General features: G+C 41.0%; 1 protein-coding gene across 1 annotated transcript in view; it reads left to right on the top strand.

The window, feature by feature from the left end:
- The window catches only part of ankfy1 (ankyrin repeat and FYVE domain containing 1), a 74,510-nt gene that overhangs the window by 50,772 nt on the left and 3,376 nt on the right, over positions 1-20,362 (top strand). Inside the window, exons 21-23 of the mRNA XM_034178987.1 lie at positions 11,142-11,232; positions 11,442-11,566; positions 11,753-11,899. Of these exons, the coding sequence (XP_034034878.1) occupies positions 11,142-11,232; positions 11,442-11,566; positions 11,753-11,899 (363 nt within the window). The remainder of the gene's footprint in view (positions 1-11,141; positions 11,233-11,441; positions 11,567-11,752; positions 11,900-20,362) is intronic.

The raw sequence follows: 20,362 nt of genomic DNA, 5'->3' as shown, positions 1-20,362 counted from the left end.
AAAGTCCCTTTTAACAGGAAGAAACCTCCAGCAGAACCAGGCTCAGGGAGGGGCAGATTTTGGACAGATAATGAATGTCACATGGCATAGAATCCACCAGTCAAATGACAAGGATCCGATTGTATTCAGTAATGTAACTTATGCCATGCAGGATGACAATATGCATTTTAAGTCTCAGAACCTGTAATGTGTGTGTGTTGTCAGCACCACTGCAGATTAAATTCTGCCACTAAAGGAACACTGAAGTGTCCACCTTTGTGTTCATTGGTCCACATGTGACCCAGCCAACTGCAGTGCCTTCATGGGGAAAATTTAAGCTTCTTGAGTAAGCTTTCGGTCAAGACAAACTGTCAAAATCCATAATGTACCCCTTCGTTTGATTCCTATCTTTTTTCGTTCTCTTAACTTTGTCATTTTCAAACAGGCAATTTGTATTCCAAAACATAACCACCTTTGCCCTTTACACCTACAGTAGTGTTCAGAATAATACAACCCCTGGCAAAAATGATGGAATCACCGGCCTCGGAGGATGTTCATTCAGTTGTTTAATTTTGTAGAAAAAAAGCAGATCACAGACATGACACAAAACTAAAGTCATTTCAAATGGCAACTTTCTGGCTTTAAGAAACATTATAAGAAATCAAGAAAAAAAAATTGTGGCAGTCAGTAACGGTTACTTTTTTAGACCAAGCAGAGGGGAAAAAAATATGGACTCATTCAATTCTGAGGAATAAATTATGGAATCACCCTGTAAATTTTCATCCCCAAAACTAACACCTGCATCAAATCAGATCTGCTCGTTAGTCTGCATCTAAAAAGGAGTGATCACACCTTGGAGAGCTGTTGCACCAAGTGGGCTGACATGAATCATGGCTCTAACACGAGAGATGTCAATTGAAACAAAGGAGAGGATTATCAAACTTTTAAAAGAGGGTAAATCATCACGCAATGTTGCAAAAGATGTTGGTTGTTCACAGTCAGCTGTGTCTAAACTCTGGACCAAATACAAACAACATGGGAAGGTTGTTAAAGGCAAACATACTGGTAGACCAAGGAAGACATCAAAGCGTCAAGACAGAAAACTTAAAGCAATGTCTCAAAAATCAAAAATGCACAACAAATGAGGAACGAATGGGAGGAAACTGGAGACAACGTCTGTGACCGAACTGTAAGAAACCGCCTAAAGGAAATGGGATTTACATACAGAAAAGCTAAACAAAAGACACCTAAACAGAAAAAAACAAGGTTACAATGGGCTAAGGAAAAGCAATCGTGGACTGTGGATGACTGGATGAAAGTCATATCAATCAATCAATTTTTTTATATAGCGCCAAATCACAACAAACAGTTGCCCCAAGGCGCTTTATATTGTAAGGCAAGGCCATACAATAATTATGTAAAACCCCAACGGTCAAAACGACCCCCTGTGAGCAAGCACTTGGCTACAGTGGGAAGGAAAAACTCCCTTTTAACAGGAAGAAACCTCCAGCAGAACCAGGCTCAGGGAGGGGCAGTCTTCTGCTGGGACTGGTTGGGGCTGAGGGAGAGAACCAGGAAAAAGACATGCTGTGGAGGGGAGCAGAGATCGATCACTAATGATTAAATGCAGAGTGGTGCATACAGAGCAAAAAGAGAAAGAAACAGTGCATCATGGGAACCCCCCAGCAGTCTACGTCTATAGCAGCATAACTAAGGGATGGTTCAGGGTCACCTGATCCAGCCCTAACTATAAGCTTTAGCAAAAAGGAAAGTTTTAAGCCTAATCTTAAAAGTAGAGAGGGTGTCTGTCTCCCTGATCTGAATTGGGAGCTGGTTCCACAGGAGAGGAGCCTGAAAGCTGAAGGCTCTGCCTCCCATTCTACTCTTACAAACCCTAGGAACTACAAGTAAGCCTGCAGTCTGAGAGCGAAGCGCTCTATTGGGGTGATATGGTACTACGAGGTCCCTAAGATAAGATGGGACCTGATTATTCAAAACCTTATAAGTAAGAAGAAGAATTTTAAATTCTATTCTAGAATTAACAGGAAGCCAATGAAGAGAGGCCAATGTGGGTGAGATATGCTCTCTCCTTCTAGTCCCCGTCAGTACTCTAGCTGCAGCATTTTGAATTAACTGAAGGCTTTTTAGGGAACTTTTAGGACAACCTGATAATAATGAATTACAATAGTCCAGCCTAGAGGAAATAAATGCATGAATTAGTTTTTCAGCATCACTCTGAGACAAGACCTTTCTGATTTTAGAGATATTGCGTAAATGCAAAAAAGCAGTCCTACATATTTGTTTAATATGCGCTTTGAATGACATATCCTGATCAAAAATGACTCCAAGATTTCTCACAGTATTACTAGAGTCTCAGAACCTGTAATGTGTGTGTGTTGTCAGCACCACTGCAGATTAAATTCTGCCACTAAAGGAACACTGAAGTGTCCACCTTTGTGTTCATTGGTCCACATGTGACCCAGCCAACTGCAGTGCCTTCATGGGGAAAATTTAAGCTTCTTGAGTAAGCTTTCGGTCAAGACAAACTGTCAAAATCCATAATGTACCCCTTCGTTTGATTCCTATCTTTTTTCGTTCTCTTAACTTTGTCATTTTCAAACAGGCAATTTGTATTCCAAAACATAACCACCTTTGCCCTTTACACCTACAGTAGTGTTCAGAATAATACAACCCCTGGCAAAAATGATGGAATCACCGGCCTCGGAGGATGTTCATTCAGTTGTTTAATTTTGTAGAAAAAAAGCAGATCACAGACATGACACAAAACTAAAGTCATTTCAAATGGCAACTTTCTGGCTTTAAGAAACATTATAAGAAATCAAGAAAAAAAAATTGTGGCAGTCAGTAACGGTTACTTTTTTAGACCAAGCAGAGGGGAAAAAAATATGGACTCATTCAATTCTGAGGAATAAATTATGGAATCACCCTGTAAATTTTCATCCCCAAAACTAACACCTGCATCAAATCAGATCTGCTCGTTAGTCTGCATCTAAAAAGGAGTGATCACACCTTGGAGAGCTGTTGCACCAAGTGGGCTGACATGAATCATGGCTCTAACACGAGAGATGTCAATTGAAACAAAGGAGAGGATTATCAAACTTTTAAAAGAGGGTAAATCATCACGCAATGTTGCAAAAGATGTTGGTTGTTCACAGTCAGCTGTGTCTAAACTCTGGACCAAATACAAACAACATGGGAAGGTTGTTAAAGGCAAACATACTGGTAGACCAAGGAAGACATCAAAGCGTCAAGACAGAAAACTTAAAGCAATATGTCTCAAAAATTGAAAATGCACAACAAAACAAATGAGGAACGAATGGGAGGAAACTCGAGTCAACGTCTGTGACCGAACTGTAAGAAACCGCCTAAAGGAAATGGGATTTACATACAGAAAAGCTAAACGAAAGCCATCATTAATACCTAAACAGAAAAAAACAAGGTTACAATGGGCTAAGGAAAAGCAATCGTGGACTGACTGGATGAAGTCATATTCAGTGATGAATCTCGAATCTGCATTGGGCAAGGTGATGATGCTGGAACTTTTGTTTGGTGCTGTTCCAATGAGATTTATAAAGATGACTGCCTGAAGAGAACATGTAAATTTCCACAGTCATTGATGATATGGGGCTGCATGTCAGGTAAAGGCAGTGGGGAGATGGCTGTCATTACATCATCAATAAATGCACAAGTTTACGTTGATATTTTGGACACTTTTCTTATCCCATCAATTGAAAGGATGTTTGGGGATGATGAAATCATTTTTCAAGATGATAATGCATCTTGCCATAGAGCAAAAACTGTGAAAACATTCCTTGCAAAAAGACACATAGGGTCAATGTCATGGCCTGCAAATAGTCCGGATCTTAATCCAATTGAAAATCTTTGGTGGAAGTTGAAAAAATGGTCCATGACAAGGCTGCAACCTGCAAAGCTGATCTGGCAACAGCAATCAGAGAAAGTTGGAGCCAGATTGATGAAGAGTACTGTTTGTCACTCATTAAGTCCATGCCTCAGAGACTGCAAGCTGTTATAAAAGCCAGAGGTGGTGCAACAAAATACTAGTGATGTGTTGGAGCGTTCGTTTGTTTTTCATGATTCCAGAATTTTTTCCTCAGAATTGAGTGAGTCCATATTTTTTTCCCTCTGCTTGGTCTAAAAAAGTAACCGTTACTGACTGCCACAATTTGTTTTCCTGATTTCTTATAGTGTTTCTTAAAGCCAGAAAGTTGCCATTTGAAATGACTTTAGTTTTGTGTCATGTCTGTGATTTGCTTTTTTTCTACAAAATTAAACAACTGAATGAACATCCTCCGAGGCCGGTGATTCTATAATTTTTGCCAGGGGTGGTAGTAGTGCTATGTGACTAAAAAGATTAATCCAGGTTTTGAGTATATTTCTTATTGTTACATGGGAAACAAGGTACCAGTAGATTCTCACAAATCCAACAAGACCAAGCATTCATGATATGCACAGTCTTAAGGCTATGAAATTGGGCTATTAGTAAAAAGTAGAAAAGAGGGTGTTCACAATAATAGTAGCATCTGCTGTTGATGCTACAAACTCAAAACTATTATGTTCAAACTGCTTTTTTTTTTAGCAATCCTGTGAATCACTAAACTAGTATTTAGTTGTATAACCACAGTTTTTCATGATTTCTTCACATCTACAAGGCATTAATTTTGTTGGTTTGGAACCAAGATTTTGCTGGTTTACTAGTGTGCTTGGGGTCATTGTCTTGTTGAAACACCCATTTCAAGGGCATGTCCTCTTCAGCATAAGGCAACATGACCTCTTCAAGTATTTTGACATATCCAAACTGATCCATGATACCTGGTATGCCATATATAGGCCCAACACCATAGTAGGAGAAACATGCCCATATCATGATGCTTGCACCACCATGCTTCACTGTCTTCACTGTGAACTGTGGCTTGAACTCAGAGTTTGGGGGTCGTCTCACAAACTGTCTGCGGCCCTTGGACCCAAAAAGAACAATTTTACTTTCATCAGTCCACAAAATATTCCTCCATTTCTCTTTAGGCCAGTTGATGTGTTCTTTGGCAAATTGTAACCTCTTCTGCGCATGTCTTATTTAACAGAGGGACTTTGCTTCACACAGGCGTCTTCTAACTGTTACAGCACTTACAGGTAACTCCATACTGTCTTTGATCATCCTGGAGCTGATCAGTGGGTGAGCCTTTGCCATTCTGGTTATTCTTCTATCCATTTTAATGGTTGTTTTCCGTTTTCTTCCACACGTCTCTGGTTCTTTTTGTCTATTTTAAAGCATTGGAGATCATTGTAGATGAACAGCCTCTAATTTTTTTGCACCTGCGTATAAGTTTTCCCCTCTCCAATCAACTTTTTAATAAAACTATGCTGTTGTTCTGAACAGTGTCTTGAACATCCCATTTTCCTCAGACTTTCAAAGAGAAAAGCATGTTCAACAGGTGCTGGCTTCATCCTTAAATAGGGGACACCTGATTCACACCTGTTTGTTCCACAAAATTGACGAACTCACTGACTGAATGCCACACTACTATTATTGTGAACACCCCCTTTTCTACTTTTTTTTACTAATAGCCCAATTTCATAGCCTTAAGAGTGTGTCTTGTTGGATTTGTGAGAATCTACTGAATCTACTGCTACCTTGTTTCCCATGTAACAATAAGAAATATACTCAAAACCTGGATTAATCTTTTAGTCACCTAGCACTACTATTATTCTGAACACTACTGTATGTACCTGTACAATAGACTGAATAACACCTAGCAGGAGTAAAAACATAAGCGTAATTACCTCTATACACATATGCATACAGTTGCATAGCTACCTATATATTTAGACGCATACATACATGCACACCTGGACAGAATTGTTGGTACCCCTATATCATGTCTACGCATTTTAACATACGGTCAAAATGAATGCAAACAAAGCAATTTTGTTTAGAGCCCGGCCGATATGGATTTTTGAGGCTGATGCCGATAACGATATTTGGATGAAAAAAAATGCAGATAATCGATAAATCGGCTAATTTGCCGATAGCCGATAAATCAACCGATATTATTATTATTTTTTTAAATGAATAAAATGTTCTTTTTTGGACCCTTACCAAAAAAGGTATGAGCTAAAAGCTGAAGTTTTGTCCTCATATTGATTAACTTTATAACAGAGAAGAATTTAAGTTGAAAAAAATGCAATCAAGAATTAAACCTTTGTGAAAATGGCAAATACATATCCTTAAAAAGAGTTTTCAATCAATCAATCAATCAATTTTTTATATAGCGCCAAATCACAACAAACAGTTGCCCCAAGGCGCTTTATATTGTAAGGCAAGGCCATACAATAATTATGTAAAACCCCAACGGTCAAAACGACCCCCTGTGAGCAAGCACTTGGCTACAGTGGGAAGGAAAAACTCCCTTTTAACAGGAAGAAACCTCCAGCAGAACCAGGCTCAGGGAGGGGCAGTCTTCTGCTGGGACTGGTTGGGGCTGAGGGAGAGAACCAGGAAAAAGACATGCTGTGGAGGGGAGCAGAGATCGATCACTAATGATTAAATGCAGAGTGGTGCATACAGAGCAAAAAGAGAAAGAAACAGTGCATCATGGGAACCCCCCAGCAGTCTACGTCTATAGCAGTATAACTAAGGGATGGTTCAGGGTCACCTGATCCAGCCCTAACTATAAGCTTTAGCAAAAAGGAAAGTTTTAAGCCTAATCTTAAAAGTAGAGAGGGTGTCTGTCTCCCTGATCTGAATTGGGAGCTGGTTCCAGAGGAGAGGAGCCTGAAAGCTGAAGGCTCTGCCTCCCATTCTACTCTTACAAACCGTAGGAACTACAAGTAAGCCTGCAGTCTGAGAGCGAAGCGCTCTATTGGGGTGATATGGTACTACGAGGTCCCTAAGATAAGATGGGACCTGATTATTCAAAACCTTATAAGTAAGAAGAAGAATTTTAAATTCTATTCTAGAATTAACAGGAAGCCAATGAAGAGAGGCCAATATGGGTGAGATATGCTCTCTCCTTCTAGTCCCCGTTAGTACTCTAGCTGCAGCATTTTGAATTAACTGAAGGCTTTTTAGGGAACTTTTAGGACAACCTGATAATAATGAATTACAGTAGTCCAGCCTAGAGGAAATAAATGCATGAATTAGTTTTTCAGCATCACTCTGAGACAAGACCTTTCTGATTTTAGAGATATTGCGTAAATGCAAAAAAGCAGTCCTACATATTTGTTTAATATGCGCTTTGAATGACATATCCTGATCAAAAATGACTCCAAGATTTCTCACAGTATTACTAGAGGTCAGGGTAATGCCATCCAGAGTAAGGATCTGGTTAGACACCATGTTTCTAAGATTTGTGGGGCCAAGTACAATAACTTCAGTTTTATCTGAGTTTAAAAGCAGGAAATTAGAGGTCATCCATGTCTTTATGTCTGTAAGACAATCCTGCAGTTTAGCTAATTGGTGTGTGTCCTCTGGCTTCATGGATAGATAAAGCTGGGTATCATCTGCGTAACAATGAAAATTTAAGCAATACCATCTAATAATACTGCCTAAGGGAAGCATGTATAAAGTGAATAAAATTGGTCCTAGCACAGAACCTTGTGGAACTCCATAATTAACTTTAGTCTGTGAAGAAGATTCCCCATTTACATGAACAAATTGTAATCTATTAGACAAATATGATTCAAACCACCGCAGCGCAGTGCCTTTAATACCTATGGCATGCTCTAATCTCTGTAATAAAATTTTATGGTCAACAGTATCAAAAGCAGCACTAAGGTCTAACAGAACAAGCACAGAGATGAGTCCACTGTCCGAGGCCATAAGAAGATCATTTGTAACCTTCACTAATGCTGTTTCTGTACTATGATGAATTCTAAAACCTGACTGAAACTCTTCAAATAGACCATTCCTCTGCAGATGATCAGTTAGCTGTTTTACAACTACCCTTTCAAGAATTTTTGAGAGAAAAGGAAGGTTGGAGATTGGCCTATAATTAGCTAAGATAGCTGGGTCAAGTGATGGCTTTTTAAGTAATGGTTTAATTACTGCCACCTTAAAAGCCTGTGGTACATAGCCAACTAACAAAGATAGATTGATCATATTTAAGATCGAAGCATTAAATAATGGTAGGGCTTCCTTGAGCAGCCTGGTAGGAATGGGGTCTAATAAACATGTTGATGGTTTGGATGAAGTAACTAAAGAAAATAACTCAGACAGAACAATCGGAGAGAAAGAGTCTAACCAAATACCGGCATCACTGAAAGCAGCCAAAGATAACGTCTTTGGGATGGTTATGAGTAATTTTTTCTCTAATAGTTAAAATTTTGTTAGCAAAGAAAGTCATGAAGTCATTACTAGTTAAAGTTAATGGAATACTCAGCTCAATAGAGCTCTGACTCTTTGTCAGCCTGGCTACAGTGCTGAAAAGAAACCTGGGGTTGTTCTTATTTTCTTCAATTAGTGATGAGTAGAAAGATGTCCTAGCTTCACGAAGGGCTTTCTTATAGAGCAACAAACTCTTTTTCCAGGCTAAGTGAAGATCTTCTAAATTAGTGAGACGCCATTTCCTCTCCAACTTACGGGTTATCTGCTTTAAGCTACGAGTTTGTGAGTTATACCACGGAGTCAGACACTTCTGATTTAAAGCTCTCTTTTTCAGAGGAGCTACAGCATCCAAAGTTGTCTTCAATGAGGATGTAAAACTATTGACAAGATACTCTAACTCCCTTACAGAGTTTAGGTAGCTACTCTGCTCTGTGTTGGTATATGACATTAGAGAACATAAAGAAGGAATCATATCCTTAAACCTAGTTACAGCGCTTTCTGAAAGACTTCTAGTGTAATGAAACTTATTCCCCACTGCAGGGTAGTCCATCAGGGTAAATGTAAATGTTATTAAAAAATGATCAGACAAAAGGGAGTTTTCAGGGAATACTGTTAAGTCTTCTATTTCCATACCATAAGTCAGAACAAGATCTAAAATATGATTAAAGTGGTGGGTGGACTCATTTACTTTTTGAGCAAAGCCGATAGAGTCTAATAATAGATTAAATGCAGTGTTGAGGCTGTCATTCTCAGCATCTGTATGGATGTTAAAATCGCCCACTATAATTATCTTATCTGAGCTAAGCACTAAGTCGGACAAAAGGTCTGAAAATTCACAGAGAAACTCACAGTAACGACCAGGTGGACGATAGATAATAACAAATAAAACTGGTTTTTGGGACTTCCAATTTGGATGGACAAGACTAAGAGTCAAGCTTTCAAATGAATTAAAGCTCTGTCTGGGTTTTTGATTAATTAATAAGCTGGAATGGAAGATTGCTGCTAATCCTCCGCCCCGGCCCGTGCTACGAGCGTTCTGACAGTTAATGTGACTCGGGGGTGTTGACTCATTTAAACTAACATATTAATCCTGCTGTAACCAGGTTTCTGTAAGGCAGAATAAATCAATATGTTGATCAATTATTATATCATTTACCAACAGGGACTTAGAAGAGAGAGACCTAATGTTTAATAGACCACATTTAACTGTTTTAGTCTGTGGTGCAGTTGAAGGTGCTATATTATTTTTTCTTTTTGAATTTTTATGCTTAAATAGATTTTTGCTGGTTATTGGTGGTCTGGGAGCAGACACCGTCTCTACGGGGATGGGGTAATGAGGGGATGGCAGGGGGAGAGAAGCTGCAGAGAGGTGTGTAAGACTACAACTCTGCTTCCTGGTCCCAACCCTGGATAGTCACAGTTTTGAAATACATCTGATCTTGTACATCTTGTTGCTGCAACTTAGATATAGGTTATATTACAAGTAGCAAAACTTTCAGTTGCAGACAAGTAATTGTGAGGGGAAAGAAACAAACACGAAGGAAACATTATTTTCACAAGACTCTTATTTTTCTATTCTGCAACTTTCAAGAACAAAAAAGCTTTCAAACAACCTAACAAGAAAACATGTACCCTGACATAACATGTGAGGAAACTATCATCTTTGTAACAGTAAAATAAGATTCTTTTCACAAGACCCTGTAGTATGTTTGTGCAATTTTCAAGAACAGTAACAAAGAACTGTCTAATAAAAAAAAAAAAATCTGTGCAAAGTTGCATTAATCTCTATGGAAAAGATACATATGGACAAACGGTACAAGGACATTTTACATTGCCGACACAAACATAATTTCAGCAACTGTTCTGTTTATGTGAAATTATCGGTGCTCTGTCGGCAAAATTTCGGCCGATAGTGAGTACTTTGAAAGGGGCTTATATCAGCCGATAATATCGGTTGGGCTCTAATTTTGTTTAATCAAAATATTTTTTTAAATGACCAAAGATATTTGGCAACAACAACAAAACAAAATGATTACATGAAGTGAAACAAAACATTGTGATATAAAATGTATGCTGGACACAGTTATTGGCACCTTTGATGAATTTACAGTAAACCATCACTTTTTCAGCTTGGTGACTTTAGACAGGTCAGGGGATGGATACATGAACATTTCCAAATCACTGGAAATGAAGAAGTGTTGCTTGCTGTAAATTACTTTGGAATTGATTAATTTATTTTTGCACTTGTACAGTGGATAAGTAACAGAAGACTACACAGTTTTTTTTTGGGGGGGGGTCACTAAATGCTATGTACCTGTTAGTAACCATGTAGTCATGTTGAAAGTGTTACCCAATTGGTTGGTCAGAACTATAACAGACACAGCATCGATAAAAATAAAATAATTGATGCGTCCTTATTGCAAATCAAACAGCAAATAAATATGCGGCAAAACTGCCCAAAGATAGGTGCACCAAGCTTGTGGCATCATATTCAAGAAGACTTGATGCTGTAATTGCTGCCAAAGGTGTATCAAAGTGTGTGAATACTTATGTACATGTGATTTCACATGTACATGTGGAAAAAATGGATTTACTCCATTTTGGAATAAGGCTGTAACATAACAAAATGTAGAAAAGGTGAAGCGCTGTTAATACTTGGCGGATGCACTGTACTGTTCATATGACTGTTGTGCCCGAAAGCTTTTCTTTGCCGTGTGGTGTCGACTGTGGGTGACCCCTCACCATCAGCCACACAAGCTTGTTATTTATTCCATTGTGTTGTTTTCTGTTTTCCTTCCAGCTCTGCATCTGGCTGTGATGCAGGGTCGCCTTAACAATGTCCGAGCCCTTCTCACGGAATCCAACATCGATGCAGAGGCCTTCAATCTCAGGTACACCCTTTAAACCTTCAGACCTTCTCATGACATGAATCTTTAATGATGCAGCAGCGTAGTTTTAACAGTAAAAAGCACAGAAAATGTGAAAGGCTTAAATGGAGTACTATCGGTGCAATATTCCTATAATATTCCTTGTCCAGAACATAAAATATGTCCTTCTGTAGAGTTTGGCATCACGTTGTCTCCTTTTTGTTTGTCCTTAGGGGTCAGTCACCAATGCATGTCCTCGGCCATTATGGAAAAGAGAACGCTGCTGCCATTTTTGAGTTGTTCCTAGAGTGTATGCCTGAATATCCCCTGGACAAGCCAGATAATGAAGGGAATACAGGTAGAATACATATTTACTAGCCGTTTACTCAGATTGAGCTTTACCTCTACAGAATATATGAAGCTGTAGACAATCGATGACAAAGCATTTCAAATTTTGTTGTCTTGAACATTTTGCGTATTCTCCCACAACACGATTGGCTGAGATACTTCATAGATCATCACCTTGACTTGTGGTTAATTGCAGTTCTGCTCCTGGCTTACATGAAAGGAAACGCTAACCTGTGCCGTGCCATTGTGAGGGCTGGGGCTCGACTGGGCATCACTAATAATCAGGGCATCAACATTTTCAACTACCAAGTTGCCACCAAACAGTTGCTGTTCCGCCTTCTAGGTGAGTTTGCTTCTTTCTAACAGTTGGAATGTTAGGACAGTGGTGTCCAAAGTATTCCAGAAAGGGCCGAGAGGGTGCAGGTTTTCTTTGCAGCCACTAACTCTAGCAGGTCACACAGGTGACACTACTGAGTGCGTAGGACTGTGAGAGAACCCAGTAGTATTAACAATGTGTTGCAGTACTACTACACCTACTACTACTAACTGAGTAGCACCACGCAGTGGTTGTATCTGTGTTCATTGTCTTTGTTTTTTACGTTCTGTGGTTACGATAAATGAGCGCTCGTGGGATATTTGCCATGCCATGTGCAGTTTCTGCCAAAATTTAAAATGGCAAGACAAGTTCCACAGAAATCAACAAATTTACAGTTAGTTTTTTTATTATTCTTATGATTATTTATTTTTCTCCATTTACTGTTGTAGACTTCCCATTAGGGCAAAGGATAAGCTAACACACATGCACAAAGAACAGAGAACTACTTGTTTAAAACAGTCGCTGCTTATCGCTGTACGGCCCTATGGGCTCCTGTCATAGGCGCTCAGAGGGCCTCTATGTAGAAATGTCTTATACCTGTAGCCACTAGACATGGGCCGATAACCGGTTTCACAGTATACCGCGGTATGAAAAGGTCATGGTGTCAAAGCCACTAAAATTTTATTTATACCGCCCCTATGGTACGAGCAGGTTATGAGAATTCTACACAGGCAGAGCGGAGGCAGCCGCTGCCGCCCTTCCCCCGGCGCGCACCTCTGTCTCTGTTTACAAACAGGCAGCTAACGTTAGCTAGCTCTGCATCATGGCTGAATGAGGCGAAACCTGCGCTGAACTTTTCCCTCCGTCTAAAGGACCAAGTCGGCTGTATGGGATTACTTTGGCTACCGATTTAATAGAAAAAGTTACCGGCTTTTTTATTTTTTTTTATTTTCTGTGGAATAGCCCTTCAAACCAAAAACAGTGGCAACAAAGCACCGTAGCTGTGGCCTGTGTCGGACTCGGACAAATACGTCTATTCCAAGCACTTTGTTGATGAAGCTGGGCCAAGTATTGAGCATCCAGAGTTCCGTACCTTATTCCAGCCATGTTTCTCCCTAATAGTGCAACAAATAACTGAAACACTACTTCACATGGTGATACAAGCACCAAATCCAGCACAAATTCTCCTAAAGCTAGGCAGACACTGTACGACATTTTCAGTCGTTTTACTCAGCTCCAGCTCAATCTGTACGACAAAACCGCAGGGTGTAAAAGTTCAGAGCGCACGATTTATGTTCTCACACTATATGGCCCGATGCTCTGATGCGATCTGACTGCTCACATTGTACGTTCAAAAACCACACGTCGGACTCATGTTTCCAGAAGCAAAATGTAAACAGAAGCTTTTTTTTTTTCAAACTTTATTTACATTTCTTATTTTTACAAAAACTCTCGATGGGAGAAATCAAAGTTTTAACAACAACAACAAAAAACAAAAACAATACAAGACTTTACATGAGTTGAAGAAGGGGGGGGACAGAAGCTGCACTCCCAAAGAGATGATCACTGTTTATGCTCTCTCCAATTCCACATCAGTGTTTGCACATGCACAGTGCAAGAGGTTGGATGCTTGTAGCGCTGCTTCAGCAGCGGGATACCCTCACGACGGCCGACCAGAATATCAAACAGGTTTGATTTTCATCCGACCATACGGTTGCCGATTGCGAGGTGGTTGTGAGAGATTAAATGCAGCTCGTTACTCCATGTATACTACACGATGCAGAACGCACGATTAAGCTGAAACTCGGCGCGATCCAAAAAATTCTCGCATGAGTGAAACCTCGGCTGGTAAAGGGCCAAAACTCGCACAGTGTAAGCCCAGCTTTAGACATTGCGCTTTCGAAAAAACTGACGGGCCACTTTGTCACCATTGTTGTTGTTTTTACCCCATAACTCTATAGAATTCAGTCATAGATAGTCCAAACTATACCTTTTTGGAATCTTTAGAATCAGACATAATGTGGTATAATTTTCAATATGACTGGAGCATTTTTATATTTTGACCTCTATGTAATTCTTCAATTGACCCCTACGTGGCCACCTATTGAAAATTCAAGTGGCCCGTCGGTTTTTTCAAAAGAGTAATATCTAAGGTGTACTTTTGTCATATTTTGTGCTTGTATCACCATTTGAAGGATTCCTCTGTAAATATTCTTTTATCTGCTGCACTATAAGCAAGTAAGCCATGTTTCTCACGGGGTAGATGCTACAGGTCTAAAAGAGACTATCATTTTGGTGTTTTCTCTAAAGTTAACAGTGGTATAGTGCTCGTAGCAGTAGATATCACACCAATTAGTGCACCTGACTCTCGCGCGCTTCATATGCAAATAGCCATAATGTTAAAGCACATTTTAAAGCTATATCCTGCATCAGCCCCTCCCCACTCTCACCCACACATATACAGGTGAAATTAATGACCCTGTGACATCCCCCCTGACCAATATGTTCTAGTCCCTGGAACATCTTGCACAATGTCTTATTAGATATACCTTTGAGGTGGGACCCCCAAGTTTGTCCTTTGGGACCGCCTCGGCTCAGGGGAAATGCGGGCCCTCCTCGGTCGCCCCCTCCCACTGGAAGCACAAGTCACCATATCGGCACGGGTGGCCCACTTGTAGACAGGACGTTCTGGGTGAAGTCCGCCAACAATAACACAGGGTCTCTGTTCCCAACGATCACTCAGTTTACCCATGTGCCATCTTCTATGGTCTTGCAACAGGACCCTCTCTCCAGGCAGCAGTGCAGTCTCCCTCGCAGTACGATCAGAGTCTTTTGTTCTTCTGACCTGCTTTCTGGAGACTGTCAGCTGCTCTCTTATAGCCATAAGCCAGCTGCTCCTGATGCTTGGCCACTAGGGCTGCAACAAACGATTATTTGGATCATCGATTAATCTGATGGGGTTTCGACACGATTAATCAGATTAGCGGGGAATTTTTTTAAAAATGTGCCAGGGAAACAATTTTTCTCTCCTCCATCACTTTATTTAACAACAACATTATTTGAAAACTTAAAATACTTGAAAATCAACAAATTGTCAAATGTCCCTTGGCTGTTGAAATATAAAATAATAAAGGATAAAACAGTTTATAATAAAGAACAAAAATAATTATTTCAAATGGCATTGCTTTATCAAAGGGCTGAGTTGCCATAAAACAACACTGAAACATATAAATGTTATAAAATATATGGTGAAAAAAAGAGGTATTTTATTGCTGCAAATGAGTAATTAGCATAACCAGTTAACCGTAAAACCTAAATCAAAAACTGTAGCCTGACTCATTATATGTGCAACATTCTCTGTATAACTTGTAAACTATGTGGTTATTTCACAGTGACACATACACTCAACATAAATATAAACGCAACACTTTTGGTTTTGCTCCCATGTATGATATGAACTCAAAAATCTAAAACTTTTTCCACATACACAATATCACCATTTCCCTCAAATATTGTTCACAAACCAGTCTAAATCTGTGATAGTGAGCACTTCTCCTTTGCTGAGATAATCCATCCCACCTCACAGGTGTGCCATATCAAGATGCTGATTAGACACCATGATTAGTGCACAGGTGTGCCTTAGACTGCCCACAATAAAAGGCCACTCTGAAAGGTGCAGTTTTATCACACAGCACATTGCCACAGATGTCGCAAGATTTGAGGGAGCGTGCAATTGGCATGCTGACAGCAGGAATGTCAACCAGAGCTGTTGCTCGTGTATTCAGTGTTCATTTCTCTACCATAAGCCGTCTCCAAAGTCGTTTCAGAGAATTTGGCAGTACATCCAACCAGCCTCACAACCGCAGACCACGTGTAACCACACCAGCCCAGGACCTCCACATCCAGCATGTTCACCTCCAAGATCGTCTGAGTCCAGCCACTTGGACAGCTGCTGAAACAATCGGTTTGCATAACCAAAGAATTTCTGCACAAACTGTCAGAAACCGTCTCAGGGAAGCTCATCTGCATGCTCGTCATCCTCATCGGGGTCTCGACCTGACTCCAGTTCGTCTTGAGTGGGCAAATCCTCACATTCGCTGGCGTTTGGCACGTTGGAGAGGTGTTCTCTTCACGGATGAATCCCGGTTCACACTGTCCAGGGCAGATGGCAGACAGCGTGTGTGGCGTCGTGTGGGTGAGCGGTTTTCTGATGTCAATGTTGTGGATCGAGTGGCCCATGGTGGCGGTGGGGTTATGGTATGGGCAGGCGTCTGTTATGGATGAAGAACACAGGTGCATTTTATTGATGGCATTTTGAATGCACAGAGATACCGTGACGAGATCCTGAGGCCCATTGTTGTGCCATACATCCAAGAACATCACCTCATGTTGCAGCAGGATAATGCACGGCCCCATGTTGCAAGGATCTGTACACAATTCTTGGAAGCTGAAAATGTCCCAGTTCTTGCATGGCCGGAATACTCACCGGACATGTCACCCAATGAGCATGTTTGGGATGCTCTGGACCGGCGTATACGACAGCGTGTACCAGTTCCTGCCAATATACAGGAACTTCGCACAGCCATTGAAGAGGAGTGGACCAACATTCCACAGGCCACAATTGACAACCTGATCAACTCTATGCGAAGGAGATGTGTTGCACTGCATGAGGCAAATGGTGGTCACACCAGATACTGACTGGTATCCCCCCCAATAAAACAAAACTGCACCTTTCAGAGTGGCCTTTTATTGTGGACAGTCTAAGGCACACCCGTGCACTAATCATGGTGTCTAATCAGCATCTTGATATGGCACACCTGTGAGGTGGGATGGATTATCTCAGCAAAGGAGAAGTGCTCACTATCACAGATTTAGACTAGTTTGTGAACAATATTTGAGGGAAATGGTGATATTGTGTATGTGGAAAAAGTTTTAGATCTTTGAGTTCATCTCATACAAAATGGGAGCAAAACCAAAAGTGTTGCGTTTATATTTTTGTTGAGTATATGACTCATCCCACATATATTCTCTCTCTCGCTTTGCGAGGGAATGAGAGACTCTTCACTCTTGCACCGTATTTGTATATTATAAGTGTGTAGTTCTTCTACGAAACAACGTCTGATCTACTCTGTGCACTGGTCGCTACTGGCGTCAGAAGCGGACAGCAGCTTCTGGCGCCATAATCGCTCGACACAACGCATCGATGACGCAGTGTGTTGCCAAGAATTTTATCGATTTTATCGATTCGTTGTTGCAGCCCTATTGGCCACCCAATCTGTAAGTTCCATTGAGGCCTCCACTCCCAAGCCCGCCATCAACAAATCCACTGGTGTCCTCATGTGGCGACCAAACATCAGGAAAGCAGGTGCATATCCTGTAGATGCATGAACAGTATTATTATAGGCCTGAATGAGTCCCGGTAAATACTCCACCCACCTCTGATATTTTTCTACTTCCAGTGACCCAAGGAGGTTCAACACAGTCTGTTTTAACTGTTCACAAGCTCCATTCCCCATTGGATGATAAGGGGTCGTTCGACTTTTCCAACACCCATATACCTGACAAAGTTCTTGTATTAGTCGAGACTCAAAATTGGGGCCTTGACCAGAATGCAATACTTCTGGGCAACCAAATGGCTGAATGACATAAGTCCATAGGGCGTGTGCTGTCATAAGAGCAGTCTGATCAAATGTGGGTACTGCCCATGCAAACTTTGTGAACAAGTTGGTCATAACCAGTATGTTCTGGTATCGGTCAGTAGGGCGGCTCAAAGTCAAGAAATCTATAGCTATGATATGCATTGGTGCTTTAGCAATGAGTGATACCAAAGGGGCTTTACCTTGAGGTCCAGCCTTATGCAATACACAGCGTGGGCAAGCTTGAAGCCAAGCAGCAATCGTATCCTCCATCTGGGGCTACTAGAAATTCCTCCGCAGGAGAGCCAATGATTTCTCCAGCCCTGGGTGTCCCATCTGCTCATGGTACATAGTCCACAATGATTTCACTTGTGACAGAGGGACAACAATCTGATGGAGGGTTTCTAATATTTGTGGGTCTAAGACAGTTCTGCACACAACCCCATCTCTCAAATCTAGCTTATTCCAGTGTCGTAACAAAGTTTTAGCTTTGTGACCCAATAATTGCCTTTGTGTAGCATCTGGTAACATACCTCTTTCAATATATCCCCTGATCTTACACAGATCCAAGTCCTCCCCCTGCAAACTCCTCCATCGCTCTATATCCCATCCCCAGTCACTCACCGGGGCTTCTGGGAAAATGGCAGTCTCCACTGTTCCAACCAGCTGCACCCGTCCTTCTGAATCTTGAGCTGGAATGGCTACAGGAAATCTAGAAAGGACGTCAGCATTGGTATTCGCTCTCCCAGGACGATATCTGATGTGGTAGTCAAAACTGGCCAACTGCGCAACCCACCGTTGTTCAGCAGCCCCCAACTTAGCAGTCTGCAGATGTACAAGCGGTTACCAAAGTTCTAGCCACTTCAACCCCTCCGTTCTCCCCTAGGGGTTCAATCAGTGCAATACAATACCGATTATGGAAGGGCAGTGGGATTTTGGCCCACAAAGTCACTTCACTCTGTGCAGGTACACTTATGTTGGTGCGACTAGCTAATCTAGCAGTCACTTGCCACTGGTCAGCAGAAGAAACAGCATCGATACGTTGGCAATCTACAAAAACAGAGTCCCACTCTTTACCAAGCAACGGCTTTGGGTGTTTCAAAGACGACTTATATTTACTAAAAAGTTCCTCCCAACAGTCTCCAATTACATTCATCCCAAGGATAGCTTTACTGGCTCCAATACAATCATCTTTGGCCACTACAATGCCACACGCTGGCACACAGACCCCATGAACCACAAAATCTGCCACCATGTAACCCACCCAAGGGATATCAAGCCCATTCGCAGCCCTCAACGTTAACCAGGGTAATTCTTTACACCCTTTAAGTCGCTCACTCCCAAAGAGGTTTCTACAGACACTCTCACTGAACATAGTTACTTGGGATCCAGTGTCTACCAAACATTTGACATTTACCCCATCTACTCCCACTTCTACCAGGGGACAAACACCTGTGAGCTTTACTTTCGGACTGTAATCAATTGGGTCACATGGGAAGGGTCCGGACACTTGACCCACAGTGGCCGGGGCACTTAAAAATCCTGACCAGAAGGTTTTGAAGAACACCTACGACCGATATGACCAACCTGTCCACACAAACTGCATATAGGCTGACCCTGTGAATCCCACTTAAATTTAGCTTGGTTATGAGCCACGTTCGGCCTTGGGCTTCTAGCTACGGTAGTCTTCAGAATAATAGTAGTTCTATGTGACTAAAAAGATTAATCCAGGTTCTAAGTATATTTCTTATAGTTACATGGGAAACAAGGTACCAGTAGATTTAGTAGATTCTCACAAATCCAACAAGACCAAGCATTCATGATATGCACACTCTTAAGGCTATGAAATTGGGCTATTAATAAAAAAAAAGTAGAAAAGGGGGCGTTCACAATAATAGTAGCATCTGCTGTTGACGCTACAAACTCAAAACTATTATGTTCAAACTGCTTTTTTAGCAATCCTGTGAATCACTAAACTAGTATTTAGTTGTATAACCACAGTTTTTCATGATTTCTTCACATCTGCGAGGCATTAATTTTGTTGGTTTGGAACCAAGATTTTGCTCATTTATTAGTGTGCTTGGGGTCATTGTCTTGTTGAAACACCCATTTCAAGGGCATGTCCTCTTCAACATAAGGCAACATGACCTCTTCAAGTATTTTGACATATCCAAACTGATCCATGATACCTGGTATGTGATATATAGGCCCAACACCATAGTAGGAGAAACATGCCCATATCATGATGCTTGCACCACCATGCTTCACTGTCTTCACTGTGGCTTGAATTCAGAGTTTGGGGGTCGTCTCACAAACTGTCTGCGGCCCTTGCACCCAAAAAGAACAATTTTCCTTTCATCAGTCCACAAAATATTCCTCCATTTCTCTTTAGGCCAGTTGATGTGTTCTTTGGCAAATTGTAACCCCTTCTGCACATCTTTTATTTAACAGAGGGACTTTGCGGGGGATTCTTGCAAATAAATTAGCTTCACACAGGCGTCTTCTAACTGTCACAGCACTTACAGGTAACTCTAGACTGTCTTTGATCATCCTGGAGCTGATCAATGGGTGTGCCTTTGCCATTCTGGTTATTCTTCTATCCATTTTGATGGTTGTTTTGATGGTTGGTGAGAATCTACTGAATCTACTGGTACCTTGTTTAACAATAAGAAATATACTCAAAACCTGGATTAATCTTTTTAGTCACATAGCACTACTATTATTCTGAACACTACTGTAGGTGTCGTGGGGCATCAAAAGGGGATAAGACTGTGTTTCTTAATTCTTCTAAGATAGTCTTTGTCATAGTAGACAGTTGCTCTTTCACATCATTCATTATTTCAGCACTGGTCAC

This window comes from Thalassophryne amazonica, chromosome 9 (genome assembly GCF_902500255.1).
Source record: "Thalassophryne amazonica chromosome 9, fThaAma1.1, whole genome shotgun sequence".
In the NCBI taxonomy this organism is placed as follows: Eukaryota; Metazoa; Chordata; class Actinopteri; order Batrachoidiformes; family Batrachoididae; genus Thalassophryne; species Thalassophryne amazonica.
Note: the sequence above shows the minus strand (reverse complement) of the source record. Positions and strands in the feature narration are given on the sequence as shown.